Below are 24,933 nucleotides of genomic sequence, written 5' to 3'. Positions count from 1 at the left end.
CGATTGGCAGGTTTGACGATCGAGAAATGTGCATCAAAACTCGGGTTGATCTCACCCAAGTTTTTAAAGAAACAACTAATAGATTGTAGACATGAAACTCAACAAAGAGATGCTCAATCAACAATAACTTTAAAGAAACAATTAAATGTGCTGCAACATTTAACAATCTAAACATCCTCGGAATAACTGTCATTCTACCTCAGAACATTGAACAAAGACATGTTGAGCTTCAGAACATTCAATCCTAGACAAAACTAAATAAGATTAAGAAACTATCAAGATGGAAAAATAAAAATACAAGAAGTCAAATTATATTTCCACTTTGAACAAGCTCAAGTCAAGTTAATTTCTCATGTTGAACAAACTCAAAGCACTAAACAACTTCAGAACATTTTCTCTTCATCAACCTCGGGATATGGTAATTCACATGATAAAAAGGTTGAGAATGAGAACGACTTTATGGTTTTCTATTTTGTGTCTTAGTGGATTAGTGTTATTGTGAATAGATATTAGATAATAGTTTATTATAAATAGATAATTGGGTTATTATATATATATATATTTTAATTTAACATTGTTGGGGATAGGGCTGGAGAACATCCCATTTTAAGGCCAAGAGAGGGGATTTTTCTCCTACTCCCGTGCCACCCAACTACTCCCCTTCAGGCACTTGCTTTCATTGCCATCAACTATCGAGATCAAATCGAGCTCAGATGGACTGATCTTGACCGTTAAAAGTCTTTTGCATTTTTGGCCATACTTAAAGTTTAATGTCTAAGTCCAAAGTCCAACGACATCCTTACAAGTTACAACATAATATATTATATATAGGTTTAACTAGCATGGTGCTTCTTTGCGTTAAAAAATCAAGAAAATGCAGTAATGCAATTATCTGATTTTGGAGCCCCACCTGGAGTTTCATATACAAATCTAGTTGGACTTCCCTTTCCCCATATATAGGAGTAAAGTAGATTATTCATGTTAGACCAAAAAAAAAAAATGTTGATCAGAATAATGATACATAGATGCATGAAATTAAGGTGTTCCTTTAAGTTTCAATGTTTTTATGGAATTTTTAGACACAGCAACATATACTAGTTATACCACTGTTGAATAATAGAGTTAATTCGCTAATTTATATTTACAATTGTTTATATTTGTGTTGAATGAGTTATTCTTTAATATTCACTAACTAACATGAACAACCCTAGAATAAATGTTGACGAGTTACAAAAATGATTAACATTGTCAACTATGTATATGCAAATTTTAAACTGTTTCACCAATAAAATTTGAAAACTATATTATTATATAACTATAAAAATTTGAAGTTTAAAGCGCTATGAAACTGGTTCATCAAATAAAAATGGCCATATTGTACTAGGAAACAAAATGAAACTGATTGTATTTTTTTTTATGAAAACATGGCAAGGCTTCTACTCAAGAAAAAACTGCGTTAAACGACTTATATTTGTTGAAATGGAGATTAAACAACATGCCAAAAAGAAAGACAAGAACCCAACTTCGTTCCCAAAAAAAAAAAAAAAGACCCGATCCTAATTTCTAGTACCTATGTTCCCGTATCATGGATCATTGGGCCGACGAACCTAAAAAAGAAAAGACTCTTTAGAGCTACCTCATTCACCCCCTTCTAAAACCTCATAGTAAAATATTAACCCCCAATTCCGCCCGCTAAGTTCGCTCCGAATCTTGATTTTCCAGGGGGGTGACGGGTCATCATTCGGTCAAACTAAACACTTCGATCTCAGCCCAGTTCCTTTCCGCCCGCCCACCCACTCGCCCAAGCAATTGCAGAATCAGCGTATATATATTTCAATTCCAGTCGTTGTATATCTGGAGAGCGAGAAGCAGAAGAGGAGATTAAGGGGAAAAGGACGCCGTAAAATATGAATATGGGTCGACCCGAGCCATGTGTGCTCTTCGCCCAGACATTCGTTCACCCTACTCTCGACGAGTACGTCGACGAGGTATTGTCACCTGCCTGTTCTCGTCGACCATCCTCTTTTCCTGTCTACGCTTCTTACCTTAATCTTTTTTCTTAAAAAAAAAAAATCAAATTCTGTGGAATTTAGTTGCAGTTGGAAAGCAAAAGTGTAGTTAGTAGGATGAGACTTGATGATTTTAATTGAAATTTAGTTTTTCTCTGGGTTGTTATGTAGGGTTTAAGGAAGAGATTTAGGACTGCGAGTATAGTCTTTAAGTTAAAATTGTCTTAAGATTTTGCTCATAGTGTTACACTTTTAACCTTTTTTTTAAGATGTTGTTTCTCTTTAGTTTTTGTTGCCATTGTTAGAGAAACCGAATAGGGTTATAGAGATAATGGGCGGCACCTAGCTGGGAACAATCTTCGTGGTCTCAATGATGAAAATAGATTCCTTTTTAAAGAATGCGGTTTGCAATAATTAGAGGGATAGAGCTCTGAAACTGGTTAGCGAAAGTTTGGATGTTTGCCTAATGATAAAGGCAATTAGGTTACAATGAAATATTCAAGCTTTGGGACGCAAGGGCAAGCAGTAACATGCTGCTTCTTTCTTGCTTAATAATCAGATTGCTTCATATACATTGTTGAAAGTTCATTGAGATTTACAATATGTCATCAATTACTTAAGAGGGGCAAAACAACGTATTGCTGTCATTAGTAAGATTTACAATATATTGTCAATTACTTAAGAGGGACAAAACAACATTTTTCTGTAGGGGTTATCATCATTGTCATTACTGTTTGTTTCGTCCCTTTAGTTTTCTTCCGTTGGGATTTTTGCAGGTTTATCTCTTTTAGTTCTTGAAATTTGTTTTTTGGTTCTGTATCTCTATGCACAATTATTCTATATTTCTAGCACTTGTGTCCTCAATGATGGTGTTCTTCTATGTTATGTCAGAAAACTAAAGGATATTTGTGGCTTGTAGGAATCAGAATACCATAGTTAAAATGGTGCAGAGGTTTTATTTAGTGTCTACATTCTAACTTTGAACTTAATTGGTGGTAAAGAATTCGAATGCTTTGGTTCTCTAGTTGCTCAACAGGTGTATAATGTGTTAAGTTTCAGTTCTGCTGCCTTTTTATTAAAGTGTTAAGCTTACCAATCTACCTCATTTTCCTTCCAGGTTTTGTTTGCGGAGCCTGTAGTTGTCACTGCTTGTGAGTTTCTTGAACAGAATTCTTCATCAACTTGTTCGACTGTTAAACTTTCCGGGTACGGTTGTTATTTTGTTATAAAATTTATGATGCATACAATGTTTGTTAAGTGTAATGCTTATAATGAAGTATATAAATCTGGTTGACCATTTTTGGGGATAGTGTGTTGTAGGGGAAACTACTAGTTGAGATATGATTTGCATTCTTGTCCTTGACTTCTTGTGCCTGACTTATCTCAGATGTTGGTGTAAGTTCATAATGGGATGAGTTAGATGTATTTATTGACACAACAAGGTTAGGATATCAAAAGAATTCAAGGCTTTCAGTTCAAAACTCTTTCTTTGTTTCGGGAACAGCTGCATAACTTAACACAGTTAGAAGCCAGAAATCTTCTAGTTTCTTATGTGATATAGGCAACGCTGATAAATTGAGGACCCCTTTACTTTTGCCTTCTCGTGAAAGTGGATTGTATGCTAGTAGCTATGTCTGCTTGTCTGGTTGTATGTTGAAAGTGGATTGTGGTGCCATGTATTGTAGTCAAGAGATGACAGTTTCATATCGGATCTTGGTGGAAGGAACCATATTTGGAACAATTTCTACAATAATCATCTGCTGAGTTGACTCACCTTTTGCATTAAATTAATCTTTGCTCTGGAAATACAGAGTGTTATGCATTCCTTGCACGATTTTTGCGGCCTTTAGAATGGAGATTTGAGTTACTTTCTAAAAAAGTAATATTGCATTGGGATGTTGCTACAGGAACCTTTGGTTAGATTAATTCCTAAGAATGGTTGATTGGTGTCTATGCATTACTCTTTACAAGGATTAAAATGGTTGGCAGGATGCCAGTGGTGATTCAATTTTCCATGAAGTTTGACATGTAATTTAATTGGGAAGACCTCTTCACATGGCATATATGTAGAGGAAGGGTAAAAAATTCTTTGTGAATTTGATGTAGAGAATGCCACTGCAAAATCATGAAAATGGGTATAATATTTTAACTAATTCCCCAATTTATGAATTTATGATGTAGTTGACTGTGATCCTTGTTTAGTACTTGGAGAGTTTTGTTTTGTTGGAATTGGATAGCTGGTTTATTCTTTACAAATATCTTGATGGTATTAATGTTCCTCCATAATTGTCGACCGCCTTGGTTCCTGTTAAATGAATATTATCTGGGCTTTTGTTTGTAGAAATTCTTTTGGTTTTATTAGGTACTACTTAAAAAGTCTTAAAATGATAAATGTACGGGGAAATTCATTTCCAAAATCAATTGAGAGATTTGGGTGACTTGGCTTGGACTAAAAGCATTGCTGCAGATAATTTACTAGTTTTGAGAACCAGACAGTTTGGTTCCTCTGGAGGCTTAGTATTTTCTTGGCTCCTATCTAGCATATTGATAGGGATGTAGCAAATCTGAGGAATATTGCCAAATCTGTATACAGAGCTTGTTTATCATTTGTGAAGTGGGAACCTGAAATTTGATTAAACTTTATATACAATTGAAGCTAACACTGTGGAGATTGAGGAGGATTTATTATAGGGTTACAGTAATCTGTGAAAAATCTCCTGATTTGATGCATTACAGCTAACTAATGTAGTCTGTTGATATAATATAGTTGCATCATGTAATATCTTGTGTATGCTCAAATCAAAGGCATATGCAGTCACCTTAGTTGCCAAAAGTTGAGAAAATAGCCAAATGGCTTCATATATTATTTGCTGCCACTTATTTTTCTTACATGGATAGAAAGATACACTGCAGAACCACAGGATAAATAAAATTAAGTTATTTCAGCACTGAGGTAACAAAACAGGATGAACAAATAGCTGATTTTCTTAAAGCTGACAATACAAAAATAGTACTATATGTTTTAATTGGGTATTCATGGTTGCTATCCTCAATCAGTTGGCAAGACAGGCTATAATTCCCTTAGATGGAAACTTCATAGTAATCTGACATGTCCTATACTCCTATTTATTAACTAGACTAGAATTGTTGAATCTTTTCTCTTATACTTTTGGCCTTTCTGTTGTTTTGGTGAATAAATTAGGTTCCATATTTGTTTCACTGCTGGTTGCAAGTCTTGGTGTTGTGAAGCTGTACGAATTTTTTCCCATACATGCTGTGTTTTTGCTCAAAGTATCTGCTTGTATCTATTCTTTGCCTTGTGCAGGACCTCTTCTCCTCCTTCCTTTGCTTTGGAGGTTTTTGTTCAGTGTGAAGGAGAGACAAGGTTTAGGCGGCTTTGTCAGCCATTTTTGTATTCACATTCTTCTTCAAATGTGCTTGAAGTTGAGGTTAGTTTTTGGGAAATGCTTTGTTTTATATTGTTAGGCATTCTTTGTCATGAATGCCATATGAGGCAGTCCTTGCTGTCTAATACGAAACTATGATGTGGAGAAAAAGGTAAATTTCTGCTCATTTTTGGTGGTTGGCAGTATTATTTGCGCATTGGTGTTTATCTTTTCTATTAATGTCATATAATTAGGAAGTTGTTGCAGAGCATGTTTACTGTTTGTGATGAGAAATTACTGGTGAGAGTTTTCATGCAGATTGGGCTTTGGGTTTACCGATGAATATTCTAGGCCTACATGTATCTTTTGCCACATATTAGGGCTAAGTGGTAACCTGCTTTAGGATGGATTGGAGTTGACATCTCGTTTTGCACATTTGGTCAACAAATTCAAAAGTTAGAGGTTTTTTTTAAATAGCTTTAAAATAATTTTCTTCATTATATATGAGTCACTTATCTTCTATTATATTCTCTTCAGTAATAAAGTAAAAGAAATTGAGTAGAATTGTATTTTGGACTCTTATTTACATAGTAGAAGTTTGAACTCAGCTTGCAATGGACGAACGGGGGTAAGCTGGTAGGATACTATTTCTGCTGTTGAAAATTAACCATTTTGATGGTTTGTTTCATGTCAAACTTTGTTGGCAACATGTAGATTTCATATGGTTAAATGAAATAATTAGCAACTTGTTTGTTTGATCTTGCAGTGCGCTTTCAATATTTAAGTAGAATAATGTTGTCCTACCTTGATCTATAAGAATGAATGTTCAAGTTAACTTTCTGCGAAGTGCTAGATTTGCACCATCTTCATCAAATGAGAAATTCAAATTATGCTGTTCTGCAGCTCGTCTTTCCCCACCCAAAAAAAAAAGGAAAATTTTTGCTGTTCTTATTACTACATTCATAATACTGCAGTAAGGCCCAATATGTTTCTGCTTGTAATCTTGAATACTGTAACCTTTTCTAATTATTTCTTAGTGTAGGTGCCAAGTCAAACTAAAACATCCATTTTGAAATGGATGGTGAAGGAAATAGTACATTTTTCATGAGGACTCCTTACATTTAGAGAAAGGGGCAGTTATAAGCTGTCAATCTGGCATTAACTAGTTCAGCAGAGAAACTAATATATTGTTAGTTTCATGGAAAAATGATATTTTCTTTGATTCTGGATTAAGAAGTGGTGTGTTTGGTTATGAGATTATTTGGAAAAAATTATATGGAATATTATTATAGCACTTTTTGTGATGTGATGTATGTGAGATAAAAAGGTGGTTGAAAGTTGTGTTTATGATGTAAGCTAAATAATATTTGAAAAATTTTCCCCCAATTTATGGTATCCAAACGGACCCAAGGTTAGTCAGGGTCAAAATGAAGTCTTATTTATGTGCTGCAGGTTTACATGTCTACTTGTGCTTGTTATACTATTTTACCTTTCTTCTTTGTCTTCAATCTCCTCTGTAAAGTGTTGTTGAAAGAAGTGCAACTTGTTGCAGGCTATGGTAACTAGTCATTTGGTTGTAAGAGGCAGCTATCGTGGCCTAAGCTTGGTCATATATGGGAATACAGCAGAAGATTTAGGTCAGTTTAACATAGAAGTTGATCTAGATAGCTCTTTGACACATACTGTTAGTGCAATTGAGGGAGACCTTGAAGACCTTCCCCCTGCACTCTGCCCAACCAATTTGACAATTGAGGAATCTCTATCTACCTTGAATAAGTTATCTTTCAAAGTTGCAAGAGTTGATATTCCTGTCGAACACAAGCAGTTTTTACAACTGATGTTTAAGCTTTTGGAGTCTCAGAATCTTGGAGCTGCTACAGATACCGTTATTAGTTCAATGCTATCGGCAGCCCTAGTACATGCAACTCCTAACTTGTATTCTACTATTATCAATCAGAAACATGTTGGGATGGATAAATTCAGAGATAATGGAGGATTTGATGATGTCCTTAATGAAGCTAGAAAGGAACTTATGGATGTCTATAAAAGCTTTAAGCAAGGAGGGTATTTCCCTGCTGAATCTTCAACCGAGAATATGTCTTTTGAATCTGAGGCTGATATGCCTACTTCCAAACAACTGGTGGACTTGTTGAGCTTATACTTTAAGTTTGGTAGTAACCATGAAATTGCTGCAAATCCTGTGCGTTCGAAGGTGATTAGAGTCACTTTTCCTTCTTCTTTAGCTTCTTTCATGAAATTTTAGTGAAAATACGTCAATGATGATGATGAATCATCACACATTATTGACATCTTTTCTATTTCCTTTTGTTTTAATTTGAGTTTCAGCATAAGAGTGCCGTACTGTGGCTTAGTGTAGCTCTTTTGCTGTGCTCTGGTCGAGAGAGCTGCTTTCACTTTGTTAGTAGTGGTGGTATGGAGAAGCTTGGTCGTGTTCTCAATCATGTCATTCAAAACTCTCTTACTCTTAAGTTGTTGTCACTTGCTGTTGTTGAGCAAGCTACTCGGCACTCAATTGGCTGTGAAGGATTCCTTGGCTGGTGGCCTCGGGAAGACGAAAGTGTCCCTCCTGGCACCAGTGAAGGCTACAATCAGTTACTGAAGTTTTTGTTGCAGAACCAGCGCCATGATGTTGCTTCTCTTGCTACTTACATACTTAATCGTTTGCGTTTTTATGAAGTTGCATCTAGATATGAGGTAGACACTTCACTTTGTTTTGTGCAATGAAATTTCTTTCTTCTGTCCTCTCTTTTGGGAGGAGACACATGGTTGATGTTAATTTTTTTTTATATCTATTTGGCTAATAAATGTGAAGAACTCAGTTTCAGTTTCATTTTGGTAGTGTGCAGTATTATCTGTTCTTGGAGGTCTTTCCACGGCAGGTCATATTACAAGTGTCACTTTGGACATGCTTACTGGAGCTAAATTCCAACTCAAGAAGCTCACTGTAAGTCTTTCAAGCTGTTTATTTATTATATATTTTAATGAGATTACTAGTTTGTGATCAGCCAGACTAATTATAAGAAGTTTTGTAAAATAATTATCAACCTATCTTTGTGTAATGAAGAATTCATTGTTCATATATTTGACAAGTACTGCTGCAGAAATTAATAAACTTCCATGGCCCAATTGAAGATCCTTCTCTGGTGGCTCGTGCAAGCAGCACTTTGATTCCATGTGATGTTGGATCATTGTCATATAAAGCAACTAGCACCTTTATTAACCAGTCAAATTGTTGTTTTTCAAAGTGGGACACTGATCCACATTTGCTTCTGCTGCTTAAGGTACTTGTTTAGTTGATTTTACCATTACTTTCTGTTTATTTTTCCCCCTTTTGACAATTTGTTTGCAAGTTTACTGTTCCGGTTTGCGTGTCTGCTGGAAATACAAATCTTTTTCTGAGTTTGATGAGATTCTTTTTGTATACAACCAATTTAATTTGATTGATGATTTTTCAGTAAATGTTGCTGTTTTTGTTTGCAAGCTGTCTGTTGTCTCCTTTAATTTGTCCCATTTGGCTGTTTGAGGAGGTGAAGGGGAAGGAGGAGGGTTTGGGAAGATTTTAGGGACAGTTTTTTCCTCAATTTAAATTTTGCCTACTGGTGTTTACCATTTCAAATGACTCGAAGACCTCATTTATGAAGTGAGAATCATTATATTGTTTATTGTTCTTGGTTGGGGTAAGGGGTCCATTCCACTTGTATGGCTAATTGGTCAATATCTTGACAAAGTTCAGGGGTTGAGTTGGAACTAAGGTTATAAAACCTGAATGGTTGTTCTGGCTGAGTAGATATGACTATTTTTGTGTATATTAATGGTGTTTGAAAACATTTGCTATAGTAGGGATTGAAAATGAACCAATCCAAACTGATTATTGGTGTGCTCAATGTTGGCTTTGAACATGAATACATCGGGCTTGGACATATATAGCTAATCAGGAGTGAGCTTGCTTTATCTGAGTTTATGAGCCGTGTCAAACAGCCTACTTTTGCAATTGAAATAAATAGTAGGTTTTGATAAATTGTTAAGTGTAGAAAGCCTGAAATGGGGATTGAAGATATGATTTTGTCAAATTGGAAGTTAGAAACCTGACCTTTTCATTCCTAATAACTGCAGTAATAATTTCTATAAATCTTTTGACGTGGAAGTACAGTCTTGACTGCTGTAGAAATAGGCAAAATTTACTTGTTCGTTTCACCTGGTCTGTTGATCAAATAGATCCTGCAGTTTAATGGACTGCAAATTGACAAGCCATTTTATTATTATTTTTTTACAAATGGACAAAATTCGAACAAAGCTGATTTAAGAGGAGCTTGAGCCTATTCTGGGGGTCTAGTTTCTTTTTCCCTTGTGTATCATGCTTTGTGTCTGAATGCTATGGCAAAGACTTCTAGCTGCCTCTTTCATTGTACCAAATTTATCACCTTTAACAAAGTAGGGTTACCAATCTGTTTTCCACATCTCATTTCTTGTTTCTTTCCAGTTCAAATGTGTTCTATTCAAGATTTATCTAAGCATTACTGAGTGAATCACACCCATTTTATATACATTGCACTTGATATAATGCATACCATGCCAAGGTGATGCATGAGCAGGAGCACCAATTCTCTGCTCCTTTTGCTTGTAACCTAACTAGTGCAATCTCACTATACAACTGAGTGCGTATATTGGAAAGAGAACGGACTCCGGTCCCTCTTGTATGTGTTGTATATGAGTCAATCTTGCTGTTTCTTTAGGACTTAATGCTGATCATCAGATCATTTAGTATAGTATTTTGCGTCTTCGTTCTTGTTCCACAAATAAGAATGGGTTCAAGGGGGGATATCGTGTTTAGTAGAATGAACATGACTTCTTATTCTGTGCTTTTAAAAGCATTATTTTCTTCCAACAAGTCGACCTTTTGTGAGACCGCTTAAATATTTTTTGTAATATTCTGCATTAACTTTTGTTAATAAAAGTGCTATTAAAGATAGATTCTCGAGTCCTTTTAAGACCTGTCTTACAATCAGTTGTAATTTCTATCAATGTTTACAGGTAAATAGTCATGTTTTCCCTTCTCCCCCCATGTTTCTTCAGACTGACTATAGATTTCTGCTGTTGATATTCTTTACTGGCAAGAAACTGTGCAGGGCATGTATAAGTGCTTTTCTTTTTGGCTTCTGCGTCTTTCTGTCTTTCCTTTTTATTTCTCTTTTGTAATTTATGTAATTTTCGTTCCTGTTCTACTGTGCTTATGCTGTCTTGGTTACCAGGAGAGAGGTTTTCTCCCTTTGTCTGCAGCTTTTCTTTCGTGTTCTATATTACGTACAGAGACAGGGCGTGTAGTGGACTTGTTTATGGATATTGTGTCATACATTGAGGCAATTATTCTTTCACTCCTCTTCAGCCGCTCAGGTACGGTGACTGAAGCAATTTATCCGTAGATGTATTCATCAATTCTTTCAGCGCTTTTGGATTTATATGCATTTCATCTCTCACTTTCAGGGTTGACTTTTCTTCTATGTGATCCTGAAGTGTCAACTACAGTAATTCGTGGCCTAAGGGGTACAGATGATTGGAATAAGGAAGAATCGGCTTCTTTACGCTATGCATCCGCCTTGATATCTAGGGGATTCTTTTGTCATCCACAGGAAGTTGGAATTATCGTTGAGACACATTTGAAGGCTGTAAGTTCCATTTAGTTGAGATAACTATGTTGTTGGCTCTCTTCAATGACTTTTCCTTCTTCCTGTAGCATTCTTGAAATTATGGAGCCAGATTCCCCTCCCTCCTCCCCCCCCCCCCCACAAACACCAAAACAAACAACCCCCAAAATTTATGTACGCTTTTTGTTTTTCTTTTCTTGGACAACTGTTGATCTTTAGATGCTGCATTCAGCTGACCAAAATGCCTTTATTGTAGATTGTTGCTATAGATCATTTAATCACATCTACCCCAAACACTGAAGAATTTCTGTGGATATTGTGGGAGCTATGCGGTCTTTCTCGGTATGTATGTTGGGTTTTAGCTGCTTTTCTGCTGATAATTCACAACTCGGGGTACATTTTTAATACTTATGCTGATATGCAGGTCTGATTGTGGACGCCAGGCTTTGTTGGCTTTGATACATTTTCCAGAGGTACATGCTATCACAATTTAAACAAACCCTACCTTACATTTTTAGGTTTTCAAATTATTCCCATAACTTCCATTGAGTCACTCATCCTGCATGATTTTTCCCTTAAGTGATGCTTTTAGTTGGATAATGAGAGTAAGTCAACCATAAATTTTGTTGTTGATGATGAGAATAAATCTTCAAACTACTTCGCATTTTCTTTTCAGGTGAATGAGCGTTCATTTGTCAGAATTGCACATCTTTACTCCTGAATCTCTCATGCATTCCAATATTCTATGTCGTGTGCTGCTGAATTATTCTTTAGGTCTAATGGAAATTGTTGTTGTTCTTTAGGCTCTATCAGTTTTGACGGCTGCATTACATTCTTTAAAGGAGTTGGATCCAGTTTCCATGAATTCTGGTATTTGACTTTTCTATGGTTGGAAGTTTTATGATTGATCTCTATAGAAGTATTATAAGAGATGGCTGGCATTCTTGTTTGCAGGATCTTCACCATTAAATGTCGCAATCTTCCATGCTGCCGCAGAGATTTTTGAAGTCATTGTTACTGATTCAACTTCATCTTCCTTGGGTTCTTGGATTGACCAGGCTAATGAACTTCATCGGGTGTTACACTCCTCTTCTCCTGGGTCCAATAGAAAAGATGCTCCTGCAAGGCTTCTGGAATGGATTGATGCTGGTGTAGTATACCACAGAAATGGATTTATTGGGCTTCTGCGTTATGTTGCTTTGTTAGCTTCTGGAGGAGATGCACATATGGCGTCAACAAGCATTTTTGGATCTGATATGATGGATGTAGAAAATGTTGTCGGAGAAGCTCCTTGTAGTTCTGATGGTAACGTCATTGATAACCTTCTGGGAAAACGCATAACTGATAAGGACTTTCCTGGTGTCGTACTTCGTGACTCTTCTATCGTTCAGCTGACTACAGCATTCCGGATTCTGGCATTCATTTCAGATAATTCGGTAACAGACAGTTTATTTGTTTATCCTATTTGTTCTTTTCTGCAGTGATATTTGTAGAAGTTTGTAGGGTCTTAACTATTGTGTGATTGGTGAAGGCTATTTCTGCTGTACTTTATGATGAAGGCGCTGTAATGGTTATCCATGCTGTTTTAATTAACTGTAAAGTCTTGCTGGAGAGGTCCTCCAACATTTATGGTGAGCACGAGTCTTGTTCTTCAGTTATTCAATTTTGAATTTTCTATATACCTGGAGGATTTGGTGATTACTTATTTACACTACTAGTTCTCTTTAATTGCTTCCTTTGTTTGTGTAACATACATTCCATATAAACTCTTATGAAGCCACTAGAATTTTCTTGTAATCTTATTTTTTAAGCTTTGTAAACCTATATGATAAAACCAATCTGGAGAAGTATGCTCCTGTTGGGTGGGAAAAGGAAATCACTGCAAGCTAGTTGAATTCTTCCTGAGCTGATTTTGAATAGACATGTTGTAAAGAGTCTTAAAACTTGATTTATTCTGAGCTCCTGTTATAAGAAGTTATAATCTTCACTTGCTGTGTGTTGTACTGTTGTTTATATGACTGTATTCTCCAACAAACTGCATCAGAACTGCTAGAGGCAATGCCACCTTTCTCTGTACCTCTAAGAAATCAAAGTGGACACTTGAATTGATGGTGAAATTTATGTTAGCTGACCCTGAGCATGAGTTATTTGATTGTTTTGAATTCCTTGCTCAGCTTTTTTCTATTTCCCAAGATTTCATGCAATATTTATGGTTTGTTTGGTTTAAATGAGTTTGTGGGTGGTTTGAGTTCTCCTGCATTGCTATATTGAGTCAATTCTGTGCTGCTTATTTTTCTCATTTCTGTCTGTTTTAAAGTGCTTCTGGTTTTATTATACTCTCTTTGAGTTGATCAAGATATTGTCCTCTAAGTTCTTCATGCATTTACTTTATGCTGTTTTCTGACTCTTACAAATCTTTGAGGTCATGTACATTTTGTCACTGCTGTCTTTCTAGGTGTTATATTGTATTTTTTTTCCCAATAAAATTGACAATCTCTAGAATGCCAAAAGGGAGTGCATCCCTTTTTGTACATGATTTCTACAGAAAAAGTGGAATCATTTGAGTATACCAGACAAAATTGTTCTATTTGAAGAAACCATTAGTCTGCCCAGCTATACCCAAGCAATCCTCAAAGAGAAAACCATTAAGAAAAAAGGCAACCAATACCAAGCTAGAAATCCTTTAAGGATAGCACATGCTGAAGCCCGTTCAGCCTTTCATGTGAAGTGACAAAGGAGCTCCAATTTTTGGGATTGGTCATTTTTTACCTCGCGTTAGGATTGATGTTTTCGCTAGTTTAATTGCCACGAGATATGGTGAATCACCAATAGATAATCTATTCTAGTTCACATGTGAATCACCAACAGATGATGCTGGCTTCTCCAAGAATTCTGCTCATACTAGGCCACTTGTAAATAGCAAGAACCTCTTCCTCCTCCATCTGGCTAGTCTTATAGTGTGGTCAAAAAATGGTTTTACGTCGCCACACGTTTGTGGAAAGAGGAAAATTTTGAGAACAGAATCCTTTGAGATCCTTGAGGGAGAACCTTAGCGAATCTTTCTTTTCGATTTGGATTCAAGTTATCTTTTTGTGAGGGTTTTATTTCCATTGTATTGGAGTTGGTGTGTTAGTGATTAATTTGCATATTCCTTTATTTATATTTGATGAGTTTCTTTTGTGTTGTAGCAAGTCATCTTTGTTCTTCCAAATGCTTTAATTTTGTTGAATTGTTTGAATGTCTGCCACAGATTACCTTGTAGATGAAGGTACTGAATGCAATTCAACTTCAGATTTATTGCTGGAACGCAACCGTGAACAAAGCATTGTTGATCTTTTGATACCTTCTTTGGTACTGCTGATTAATTTGCTGCAGAAATTGCAGGTGCGTGTAAAGATAGTTTCACCCAGGTTCTCTGTTGAGTTGGATTTCACAAGTGCATGGTATGATTTGGATTTTCTGGGTAATTGAGGCTATTTAACAGAAAGTAGGAAGTGATAATTTTGAGATAATGTGGGAACGTGAATTTTGATGAATAAATTCTGGATTATTTAAGCAATAAATTCTTATGTTTCCTTTGATTTTGCTTGATATCATGTTTTTCCCAGTAAGGTATTTCTTTTGCCGCATGTACAGGAAGCAAAGGAGCAGCACAGGAATACAAAACTAATTAATGCACTTCTACAGTTGCATCGAGAAGTGAGGTAGCCTGGTTCATGTCATCTTTCTCCGATTACTTGTCATTGTGCTTTTCTGAATAAAATCTATTGATTCCTTCATTTGCAGTCCGAGATTGGCTGCGTGTGCATTCGACCTGTCCTCTCCTTATCCGGAAGCCCTTGGGTTGGAAGCTGTTTGCCATCTTATTGTGTCAGCTCTAGCCTGTTGGCCTGTGTATGGTTGGACTCCTGGCTTATTCCTCTTCCTACTTGACAATCTTCATTCAACTTCATCACTGGCGCTTGGTCCCAAGGAAGTTTGTAGTTTGTTTTGCTTATTGGTTAGTAACTTTCTAATTTTATATTCTTCTGGAGTGGAATGTTACCAAATGCATTCTCTTTAATTCTTTTTTCTGTAATGCTTATGTATGAAAAAAAATTCATTTTTTTTCTGCATATTCTGTATTTCAGAATGATCTATTTCCCGAGGAAGGTGTCTGGCTGTGGAAGAATGGGATCCCAATGTCAAGTCTCCTCAGAGCATTTGCTGTGGGAACATTGTTAGGACGTGAGAAGGAGAGACAGATCGATTGGTACTTACAGGCTGGAGTATCTGAAAAGCTGCTAAGTCAGTTGACGCCACAGCTTGACAAAGTTGCGCAGGTTATCCTGCATTGTGCAATCAGTGTATGTGATTTTGCCCCCCAGTTTAACATGTGCTTATTTTTGAACTTGTTACCCCGGCAGATTTTAGTGCATAGTGGAGTCTGCATTCCTTGTTAATTGTGGGCTAATGTCGTGAATGTATACTCTCTGTGGCTCCTTTACAAAGGGGTATTAGAAGGAGAAAAAGTTTGAGTCGCTTTGATTCTAACTCTTGGTTCTTATTAAACAGACATTGGTTGTAATTCAAGACATGATTCGGGTCTTCATTATTCGTATTGCCTGCCATGGCACTGATAATGCTTCAGTTCTTTTGCGGCCTATGATATCTTGGATATCTAATCAACTTTCTGGACCATTGGCAGTTGCAGACACTGATTCATACAAGGTCATTAATGTTCTGATTTTGTTTTTCCTTAAAAAAGATTTTATGCACTTGTTTTGTAGTTTGACAAGTGTGAATCTCATGGCCCTTTATTTATCATATTTTTGTTATGTTTTTTTCCCTTCCAGGTTTACAGATTGCTTGATTTTCTTGCTCTTTTATTGGAACATCCACGTGCAAAGGTTATATCAGAAGGACTTTTTGACTTGTTGCATAGTTTTGTGATCAAAAGTGCTTATATATTAAATGTAGCTTACACTAGTTTTCCTTTGTTAGCCATTGTTGCTGAGGGAGGGTGGCATTCAGATGTTCGTCAAAGTGCTTGAGAGGTGTAATGTAGCTGCTACCTCAGATGCCAAGCAGTTTCCAGAAGTCAGACATGTAGCTAGAAATGAATTTTCATGGCTTGCTTGGTGTATCCCTGTATTTAAGTCCATCTCACTGCTGTGTGATTGTCGGACATCTTTGCCGCGCCCTGTAATGCTAGACAGGTAATCTGATGTTGAGTGTTAGTTGATTTCTTTTTTTCCCCTTCCCCTCTGCGTGAATTGGTTAAGTGCAGATTACAGTGGACTGTTTTTTGTGGTTTTCTAGGCACATTCCTAAAGATGTAACTGCAGGGGAATGTTTGCTGATTTTGTCATATATCCTTAATTTGTGTAAGGTACGCTGCTTTATTTGGTTCATGTGTAAGTAAATATGCACTGCTACATTCTCAGAACTAGAGCTTGACCTGTGCAGTAATATTGTTGGAACTTCTAGTTGGCTGATTTGTTTTTTGTGTCAATTAATCCTTCCTTGCGTGTAATAAGACAATAAAAGAGACAATCTTGAACTTTGTAAAGGTATTCAGCAGTCCAGGCAACTCTTCAGTCAAGTGAGACTTGAAAAAAAAATGTCGAAGATAAATGAAGCTGTCTAAAAGCAAAATCTAGTTCAAGAAGCTTGATCCTTCTGAAAAATATTTGTTTCGCTTCTTGGTTCCATGGAGGCACTCAGCTGGGGAGTCTGCTTTCAATTTCTCATGTAAAGAAGTCACTTGTATGAAATGAAAGAGTTCACAGGAATTTGCTCTACTTAGAAAAGTGAAAAAAAACCTTAAACAACAACTTGGGTTTCTGTTGTGCGTTCTCACTCTTCAATTATGGATTTGACTATTTCTAGTGTATTGAACTAAACTTTTGCATCACGATAACAGCAGAACTGCATTTTGTCTCTCGTACTCAGAATGCATCTGATCTTAATTAACTCTGTTCCTGTCCTTTACACATAATGCTTCTTCTACTGATGATCTATTTTCCAACTTATCTATAATTAAAATCAATTGTGCATATCTGGATATTAGTTTCTATGATTGAAAGAAATTGCCAAAAGAAAAAGTGAGTGAACTAGAGTATTCCATTACCTTTGTCAATCTTTCTAAATTATGTTTGAAATTCATATGTTCATTCTTACTTTGGCTTACTATGATCTTTCCTTCTTGTTTTCATTTGAAACCTAATCAACAAAACAGGTTTTTTGGGGTTTACTTTTCTTTTCCTTCCTAGAATCAGATATTCCAAAATGACCTTAATGTGCTGCCTTCCCACAAGCAAATCCTGTGTCGTGATATTTGGTTATCTTGTTGGGGATATAACTGTGTAACATTATAACTCAAATTGTGCCGTATCAATTTGTTTTTTTCTCTCCTGTATTTGGCTTGTTGGTTGTGAATTTTGTTTTTTTTTTTAAATTGAGTCGCACTTGCTCTTCCATTTTTCTTCAGTTTGCACTATGCACTGTAACCTTATCCCGTGCCTCTTTTTTCCCTTCTCTTTTAACATAAAAACCAAACAGGGCAAACTTTCTGCTGCATCTTGACCATCTGCCTGTGTTGCTTCCTTCCTGCCTGCTTCTGTGTGTGCATGTTGTATGTAACTATGTCTTCAACTGGCTGAAGCATTAGACTTGAACACATATGTTCCCATTGTTAATAATTGTTTTACCATATTTGTCCACTCTTGTGCTTCTGGTTGGTTTAAACTCTACCTTTTTTCTGTCCCCCCCCCCCTTTTTCTATTACACCTTTTATCGTATTTCGTTCATAGAGGGTGGTGGCTCCTGAATATGGGGATTCTTCTAGATGGTTCCAATGCAAAAATCTTTTGTTCTCTGAAGTAGATTTCAAGGCTCTGGTAGTTCTTGTGTCTTTACAGGTGTTTTGACAAATATATATATGAAGTTGTTCCTTTTTACTTGCATGAAGCATTCAAATTATGATATTCAACACACTTAGCATCCTAAGCCTCATACAGTGGTTTTGAGTTGGTGCTGATTCTGTGATACTTTGTCAAATCTTAGTATGTGGTTTTATCTTACTTCATGAAATGATCTTTGGGTTGTGTTGTAGGTCTTGCCAGTTGGAAAGGAATTACTTGCCTGTGTATCTGCTTTCAAAGAATTGGGTTCCTCTGCTCAAGGCAGATCTGCATTGTTATCCATTTTTCTGAAAGTTCAGCCATTCATTTTTGAGGACTCTGCAGTTGAGAGGAGTCGTGCTGATGATAGGGACCTCAAGATTGTTAATGCCTGTGAATGGAGGGAGAGTCCTCCTTTGCAAATTTGCTGGAGTACACTGCTAATGTCAATTGCTTCAAATGATGGTTCGCCAGAATATGCTGTTGAGACCATTGGCCTATTGGCCTCTGGTGCTTTACTCTTCTGCTTGGAGAGAGAAAGGTCTTGCTCTTATTTCTTCAATTATTTTTTTTTACTTTGTTATATCCATACCTTTTTGCTTTTCTTGATTTGTTTTTCTGCTGAAGCTTGATTTGTCATTTCAATTTATGGTTATTGCTGTTAATTTTGTTAAAGAAATAAAAGTAGAAGATGCAAAAAAGGGCAAATTATTCTCTGTACATATTTTCCTAAAGCAATGGGCAAAGACTCTTGACCACACTATCATGTGTTAAACTTTCTATATATTAAAATACTTACGATGAGGATAGATTTGGACCATATGGTCACAGATTTAAAGTATATATGTGAATTCTTCGACTTCTTCACCATGTCGCCGACCCTGCTTGTTTTGCATACTCATCTGATTGGTCTTGTTTCTGTTTTTCTTTCCTTTTTCTTTGGCTTTTTAAGTTATAAACTACTTTGATACTGTTGGAATTTTGCCATGAAAGCTTAGTGGTTCTATAAATAAAATATAAATTAAGTAATTGGTAGATAAGGACATTAGATGCTAGAAGACATGAAAGATAAAGCAAGATCATCTTAGGCTGTTAAATTTGAGACAGCATCTAAGTAGTCTTTCTTTATACTTGAAAGGAAATGAAACTCGATTGGTGGTACTGAATATTGTCCTCAGTCCAAGATCATTTGCAATTTAGGTAGTTGAGGGATATGTCATCTCGTTCTAATTTATGCATGTTGATGACTTTACCGCAATTTTAACAGTTTATCAGGGGTTTTAGCAGGTGAGGAGTAGCTGACCTACTACTGTTCTGCATCAGGTTTAGAGTTGTTAAGTTTGGTATGGCACTGCTTTAATTTTATAATGTTGTGGTTGGGGATGAACAAAAGTTTCATAAGTGCTACACCGAATGCTAACCTCCTTGGTCTTGGAGCCCTTCTTTTCTGAGATTTTGCATCATAAGTTGTACCTATTTAGAGGATTTCCTCCTTTTAATTTATTTATATTTTTTATTTGCTCCATTCTTGATGACATTAGTTCTTCGAGTAGCAAAATCTGAGGATTGACAAGTTTATGTATTAAAGTATCAGAATGAGGTTAAACATTGTGTGTTCTATGCTAGATCCCAAAAACTCCGAATTTTGGGCCTTCATTTACTGTTGTCTGATAGCAGCTGGTAGCAGTATTATATTTTTGCCTAAATAAATAATTTTTACTTCCAGATTTAGTTTCTGTTTAAATGTTTTCTGCATTTATGTCACTTGGTATACACTAATATCTACTTGGGCACTTTCAGCCTGAACTTGGAGAGAATTACTGCAACTAAGTTCCTTTTTGGGATTGAGAAGGATGGGTGTGGTACAGATAGTTTTCTTGACGAAAGCATGAAATCACTTCATGAACTTGCAAATATATTGGAGCCAGAGGCAAGTGATGATTATTCAGCTTCTTTTCATAATTCCAGATTTTCATTCTGCATTCTTGAGTAGTGATATATCTTTGTTGGGTTTTGAACTACTGTTCCCTTCTTGTATTGGGTCATTATTGTGCAGGTAATGGAATCTGCAAGCTCTTTATTACTTATGTTGCAAAAGCCTACTCATGCAGTAAAGGTCGATGATATCAAGGCCAGTATCCTTCCCTCGTCATCAATTGCTGCATCAGTTTCTACAAGGATACATAGAATTGCCGATAGTGGTGCTGAAAGGATTGAGGACTATGATTTAGGTGAATTTGGAGACAAATTCTTATGGGAATGTCCTGAAAATTTGCGTGATAGATTGACGCAGACAGGTCTTTCAATGAAGCGGAAGATTTCCTCACTGGATGGGCCTAATAGGCGTGTCAGAGCTGATAATGCCTCGACTGAAACTATTGCTCAAAGTTCATTTTCACGGGGCTCAGTTCCCCCTGCTACTTCTGGTCCGACTCGAAGGGATACATTTCGGCAGCGCAAGCCCAATACCAGCCGACCTCCTTCTATGCATGTGGATGACTATGTTGCTAGGGAAAGAAATGCTGATGGTAACAATAATCCAAATGTAATTGCTATTCCACGCATAGGATCCTCTAGTGGGAGACCTCCGTCTATTCATGTTGATGAATTCATGGCCAGACAAAGGGACCGCCAACATCCAGTGGGAATGGCAGTTGCTGATGCAACTGCACAAGTGAAAAGAACAGCTCCTGAAAACAATAAAGATGCAGAGAAGTCCAATAAATCTCGGCAACTGAAACCTGACCTTGATGATGATCTTCAGGGAATTGATATCGTTTTTGATGCTGAGGAATCTGAACCTGATGAGAAGTTGCCTTTTCCTCAGGCAGATGATAATCTGCCACTACCTGCACCTGTTGTGGCTGAGCAAAGCTCTCCTCACTCGATAGTGGAGGAGACAGAGAGTGACTCTAACCTAAATGCACAATTGGCTTCTAATATGGATGAGAATACAAACAGTGAATTTTCTTCAATGATGACAGTTTCTCGTCCAGAGGGGTCATTGGCTCGAGAACCAAGTATTTCTTCAGATAAAAAATTTCCTGATAAGTCAGATGATTCAAAGAGCTTCATAAACAAGATTTCCAGTGGTTTTGACTCAGCTGTGCTTGCAAGTAGTTCAGAGCTTTCTTCCTCCACTTATGCAAACGTTAATAAAGTGTCTGGGCAGTTATCAACTGACTCTAGAATGACAAATAATTTATACTCAAAAGTGGGTCTACAACATGGTGGTTTACCTTCAGCTATTGGTTCTCAAGGATTTTATGACAAAAAGTTTCATCTAAATCAGCCTCCCTTACCTCCATACCCACCTCCACCAACAATTTCACCTTCGCCGTCTCAAAATACCGATGCTGTTGGCAGTCAGTCTTCTCCTTTTGTTCATTCAGTGGCTGATGTGCAGCCTCCATTACCACCAGGCTTTCATGTGAGGGACTTTATTTTTCTTATTTCAAAGTCTTGCAATTCTATTAACATACCACTAATAAGTCAATTTGATTTTTGCAGGTTCAGGCAGAGTATCAATCTGCTTACACAAATAGTTCTCTGGCGTCCTCAAGTCCCCTTACCGATTCCAAGTTTGGTCGGGCAACTCTTTCTTCACCTGGTGGATCTACTAGACCCCCTCCACCTCTTCCTCCTACACCACCTCCTTATTCAGTTAACGCTTCTACGTTATCCTCATCAAAACCTCTGCCCTCACAGTCTGTAGTTTACAGCCAATCTGTTGGAGCAGTTGACCTTCAGCAGACCTCCATTGCATCATCAAGTGATGCTCGACCAAGTAACCTTTCATCTTCTGGCACCGTGGTGACCTCTTTTGCGCCAGCTCCTTTAGGACCCCCATTGCTCTTTGGTAGACCTGGCTCCATGCCTGGTAATCTTTACGGAAGCAGTTCAGCCCCACAGCATATGGAAAATTTGCCAAATATTTTGCAAAATCTTCCAATCTCGTTGCCTGCTATTCAATCTGTACCATCTCTTACTCAGTTGCAACCACTGCAGCCGCCACAAATTCCACGCCATACAGCACAGAGTCTGAGGCCAGTTATTCCATCTTCCCCCCAGCCGGAGCAAGTTGGTTCCTTGCTTCCAAGTTCCTTGCAATTGCAAATGCAAACATTACAGATGTTGCAACAGCCCCATGCCTCTCCAGCTCACCTTTATTATCAGACACCACAGACCGATAATGTTTTGCAACCACAGCTGGTTGAACGTTCTCAATTGCAGCCTCTGCATCAGCAAGGTGATGGTACATCTCAGCAACACGATGCTGGAATGTCCTTGCAAGATTTTTTCAGGTCCCCAGAAGCTATTCAGGTAGATCTACATTCTGGGTCCAGATATAATGTAGTGTCTCTTGAGCGGCTATTTAACTGATTTGGGTCATGACTCTCTGTATGCTATTGCAGTCTCTATTAAGTGATCGCGATAAACTGTGCCAACTTCTGGAACAGCATCCAAAGTTAATGCAGATGCTTCAGGTTTGTTGATCATTCCACATGGTTTCCATTTCTGTCAATCTCTTTGTCCCTCTCCCTGTCTCTCTGTTTCTCTCTCACTCACTCACACATGCATGCATATGCATGCACATAAAGTGTGCCTGCATACACACAAGCACATCTATGTCCCACTTGCGGATGTCCTCCAAGGTAAAACTACCAACTGCTGTATGCGTGCAGATATTGAAGTTAATTTATCATTTACATGCATTGTCTATTTAGTCATACACATTTTAACATTTCCTCTTATTGGCTTCTATTGAACTTGGAAGTATGCTTTAGACAGACTACATATTAAGTTGCTATGCATGAGAATATTTTGGCCAATGTTTTTGCTGGAGGTTACCTTCGGCATATAGTATCATGACTATAACTCCACATTTTTGTAAAGTTTGATCCTGTTTAATAGTTGATTAAATTGTCTTTTTTTGTTCCTTTGTCTGTATGAATCGTAATATTTTCTCGTCTGTATTCTCACCATTTCACCAGCAACAACATTGTTGTACTCATTCCTTGGATCTTGCGCATATTGTAATAAGGCACGTGATTTGTTTGTGGTTTCTCAGGATAGATTGGGCCAGCTATAGTTGCACTATTGGCAACACTGTGCATTGGAAGCTTGACGCTGATCTGTCTTCGTGCAGCTGTAATGAAGACTACATAGCAATAGTTTCAGGCTGTGCAACATGGTACCAAAATTTGTGCCATTCAATTGTCCCGGTTTTATTTGGTCATTCTTCTTGTAAATTGCTGTATGATTTAAGATTCTGCAACTAATTTGCTGTTGCAGGTGTTGTAAATCATATTGCTCTCTCTCTCTCTCTCTCTCTCTCTCTCCCTCCTAGTATTTCTGTGATGGAATTTATTCATTGTCAAATAGCATATTTAGGGGGCGTTTGGTTCGCAGCTTGGAATCGGATTCGGATTTGGAATCGGATATCCTGGGTTTGGAATGAGACCTTTCATTCCAATACATCTGTTTGGTTCAAGTATCTGAAATGGGTATCATTACTATGCTTGATGTTTGGTTCGTTGGTTCTTTCGGAATGGAATCTAATAAATTTCCAATTTTAACCTTACCTGTAAAATTGACAATAAACCTTGTCTTAGAGTTTCAAAAGAAAAATTACATAAATCTTATTAATAATCTTGTCATATGTTGGGGAGAGTTATGCAGGTTTTTGTATTTTTAAGGGTAAACAACAAAAAATCCCCCTGTGGTTAAGCAATCATACATAAAAACCCCCTGTGGTTTCATATCATACCAGTCGATACCCCGTGGTTTGAATTAACCTGAAAAGTGGACGAAAATCGTCAAAACAGACGGAGCTGAGTGAATAGACGAAAATAAGGGGGAAACCCGCAAGCGGGTTTCAGGCAGGCTATTTAACAAATTACTTAAAAAAAAAAAAAAATTTACATGCAAGCTGCGTTGAGTTGCACATGCCCATCGGAGGGCCCTAGGATGCCCAGCAAACCTCCCCTCTCATCCTCACCCTTCAGGTGAGGGTTTGAGAGTATGTGTTTGATATAAATAGAACAGAAACGCAGCTTTTAGTCATTTTACATAAGGGGTAAACCCGCAAGCGGGTTTCAGGCTATTTAACAAATTTATAATATTCCACGGTCTGCACTTCTAATCTTGCACCAATATGAAGTAGGTGGGTTTCAAGTGATAACTCAACTCACAAAATCAATGGTTTGAGTAACGCCTAAATTCCAATTCGATTTGCGAGTGGGGAACCTTTGGTGATATGATGCAGATCCGTACTTCATCCTATTGATACAAATCTGATGCTTATTGATTTTGGATTCTTTTGCATTTTTTGGGTTGCATTTGAGATCAGCATTCAAGAAGATGATGGAATAAACTATGATTTTCATTTTGACCCCACAAAGTCAATAGCGGAAGACAAAACAAAAAAGAGCCAGAACCCACAAAAAAGAAGCACTAAAGCTCAAGAATCATGAAGATCTGCTAACTGCTAATATCAGAAGAGAAAACAAAATAAGAAAAGTGTGCAGATTTGCCGGACCGTACAGAAAGCATAGTACGTACTGCTCCCAAGAGCAAAAAATCTAAAGAAACTAGAGATACAAACCTTTTAAGGAGCAATCTACAAGGGAAATGGAAGATTGAGAATCAGCAGAAGAAGATCCACTATTGCACAAATTATTCTTGTTTATGGACTTGGAGAATAGAGAACTTGGAACAAGAAAACAAACAGAAGAAAACTTGCGTACCTCTCTAGTAGCACAGATGTGGTTTTCATTCGTTTTTTTTCTTCTTCCCACGGCAAAAGCTCCAGCTTGTCGTGTTTTTAAGGGGTAATTAGGGCAGAGAATTGGGGGGAGAAAGGCGACGGAAATAATGAAAAAGAGAGGAAGAAGAGGGACCGGGAATAAGATTTGGGTTTTGGACAAAACCCACGAACTTAGTCAGGAATGGAGAAATGACATATTTTTAGATATCATTCCAATATTTC

At 37.2% G+C, this 24,933-nt stretch overlaps 1 protein-coding gene across 1 annotated transcript; it reads left to right on the top strand.

Annotated features, from left to right (window-relative positions):
- Positions 1-1,366: 1,366 nt before the first annotated feature.
- Positions 1,367-23,472, top strand: LOC113692301 (protein virilizer homolog). The gene is made up of 28 exons (XM_072054668.1): positions 1,367-1,988; positions 3,127-3,215; positions 5,335-5,458; positions 6,948-7,607; positions 7,742-8,110; positions 8,256-8,360; positions 8,518-8,697; positions 10,666-10,807; positions 10,898-11,079; positions 11,315-11,400; positions 11,483-11,531; positions 11,862-11,928; positions 12,013-12,494; positions 12,590-12,689; positions 14,309-14,442; positions 14,695-14,762; positions 14,845-15,058; positions 15,189-15,404; positions 15,613-15,768; positions 15,894-15,947; positions 16,042-16,256; positions 16,360-16,429; positions 18,155-18,483; positions 19,743-19,872; positions 19,999-21,372; positions 21,453-22,265; positions 22,358-22,429; positions 23,014-23,472. The coding sequence occupies exons 1-28, from the start codon at positions 1,908-1,910 to the stop codon at positions 23,032-23,034; spliced, it is 6,582 nt and encodes a 2,193-aa protein (XP_071910769.1). The 5' UTR covers positions 1,367-1,907; the 3' UTR covers positions 23,035-23,472.
- The last annotated feature ends 1,461 nt before the right edge of the window (positions 23,473-24,933 follow it).

Source organism: Coffea arabica, chromosome 6e (genome assembly GCF_036785885.1).
Source record: "Coffea arabica cultivar ET-39 chromosome 6e, Coffea Arabica ET-39 HiFi, whole genome shotgun sequence".
In the NCBI taxonomy this organism is placed as follows: Eukaryota; Viridiplantae; Streptophyta; class Magnoliopsida; order Gentianales; family Rubiaceae; genus Coffea; species Coffea arabica.
Note: the sequence above shows the minus strand (reverse complement) of the source record. Positions and strands in the feature narration are given on the sequence as shown.

Excerpts from the sequence above, each read along its gene's own strand:
- LOC113692301 (XM_072054668.1), top strand. The coding sequence starts at position 1,908 with ATGAATATGGGTCGACCCGAGCCATGTGTGCTCTTCGCCCAGACATTC. Across the intron at positions 14,443-14,694 it reads ATTTGCTGCAGAAATTGCAG|GAAGCAAAGGAGCAGCACAG; the intron begins GTGCGTGTAAAG and ends CCGCATGTACAG. Across the intron at positions 22,430-23,013 it reads AGTTAATGCAGATGCTTCAG|GATAGATTGGGCCAGCTATA; the intron begins GTTTGTTGATCA and ends GTGGTTTCTCAG.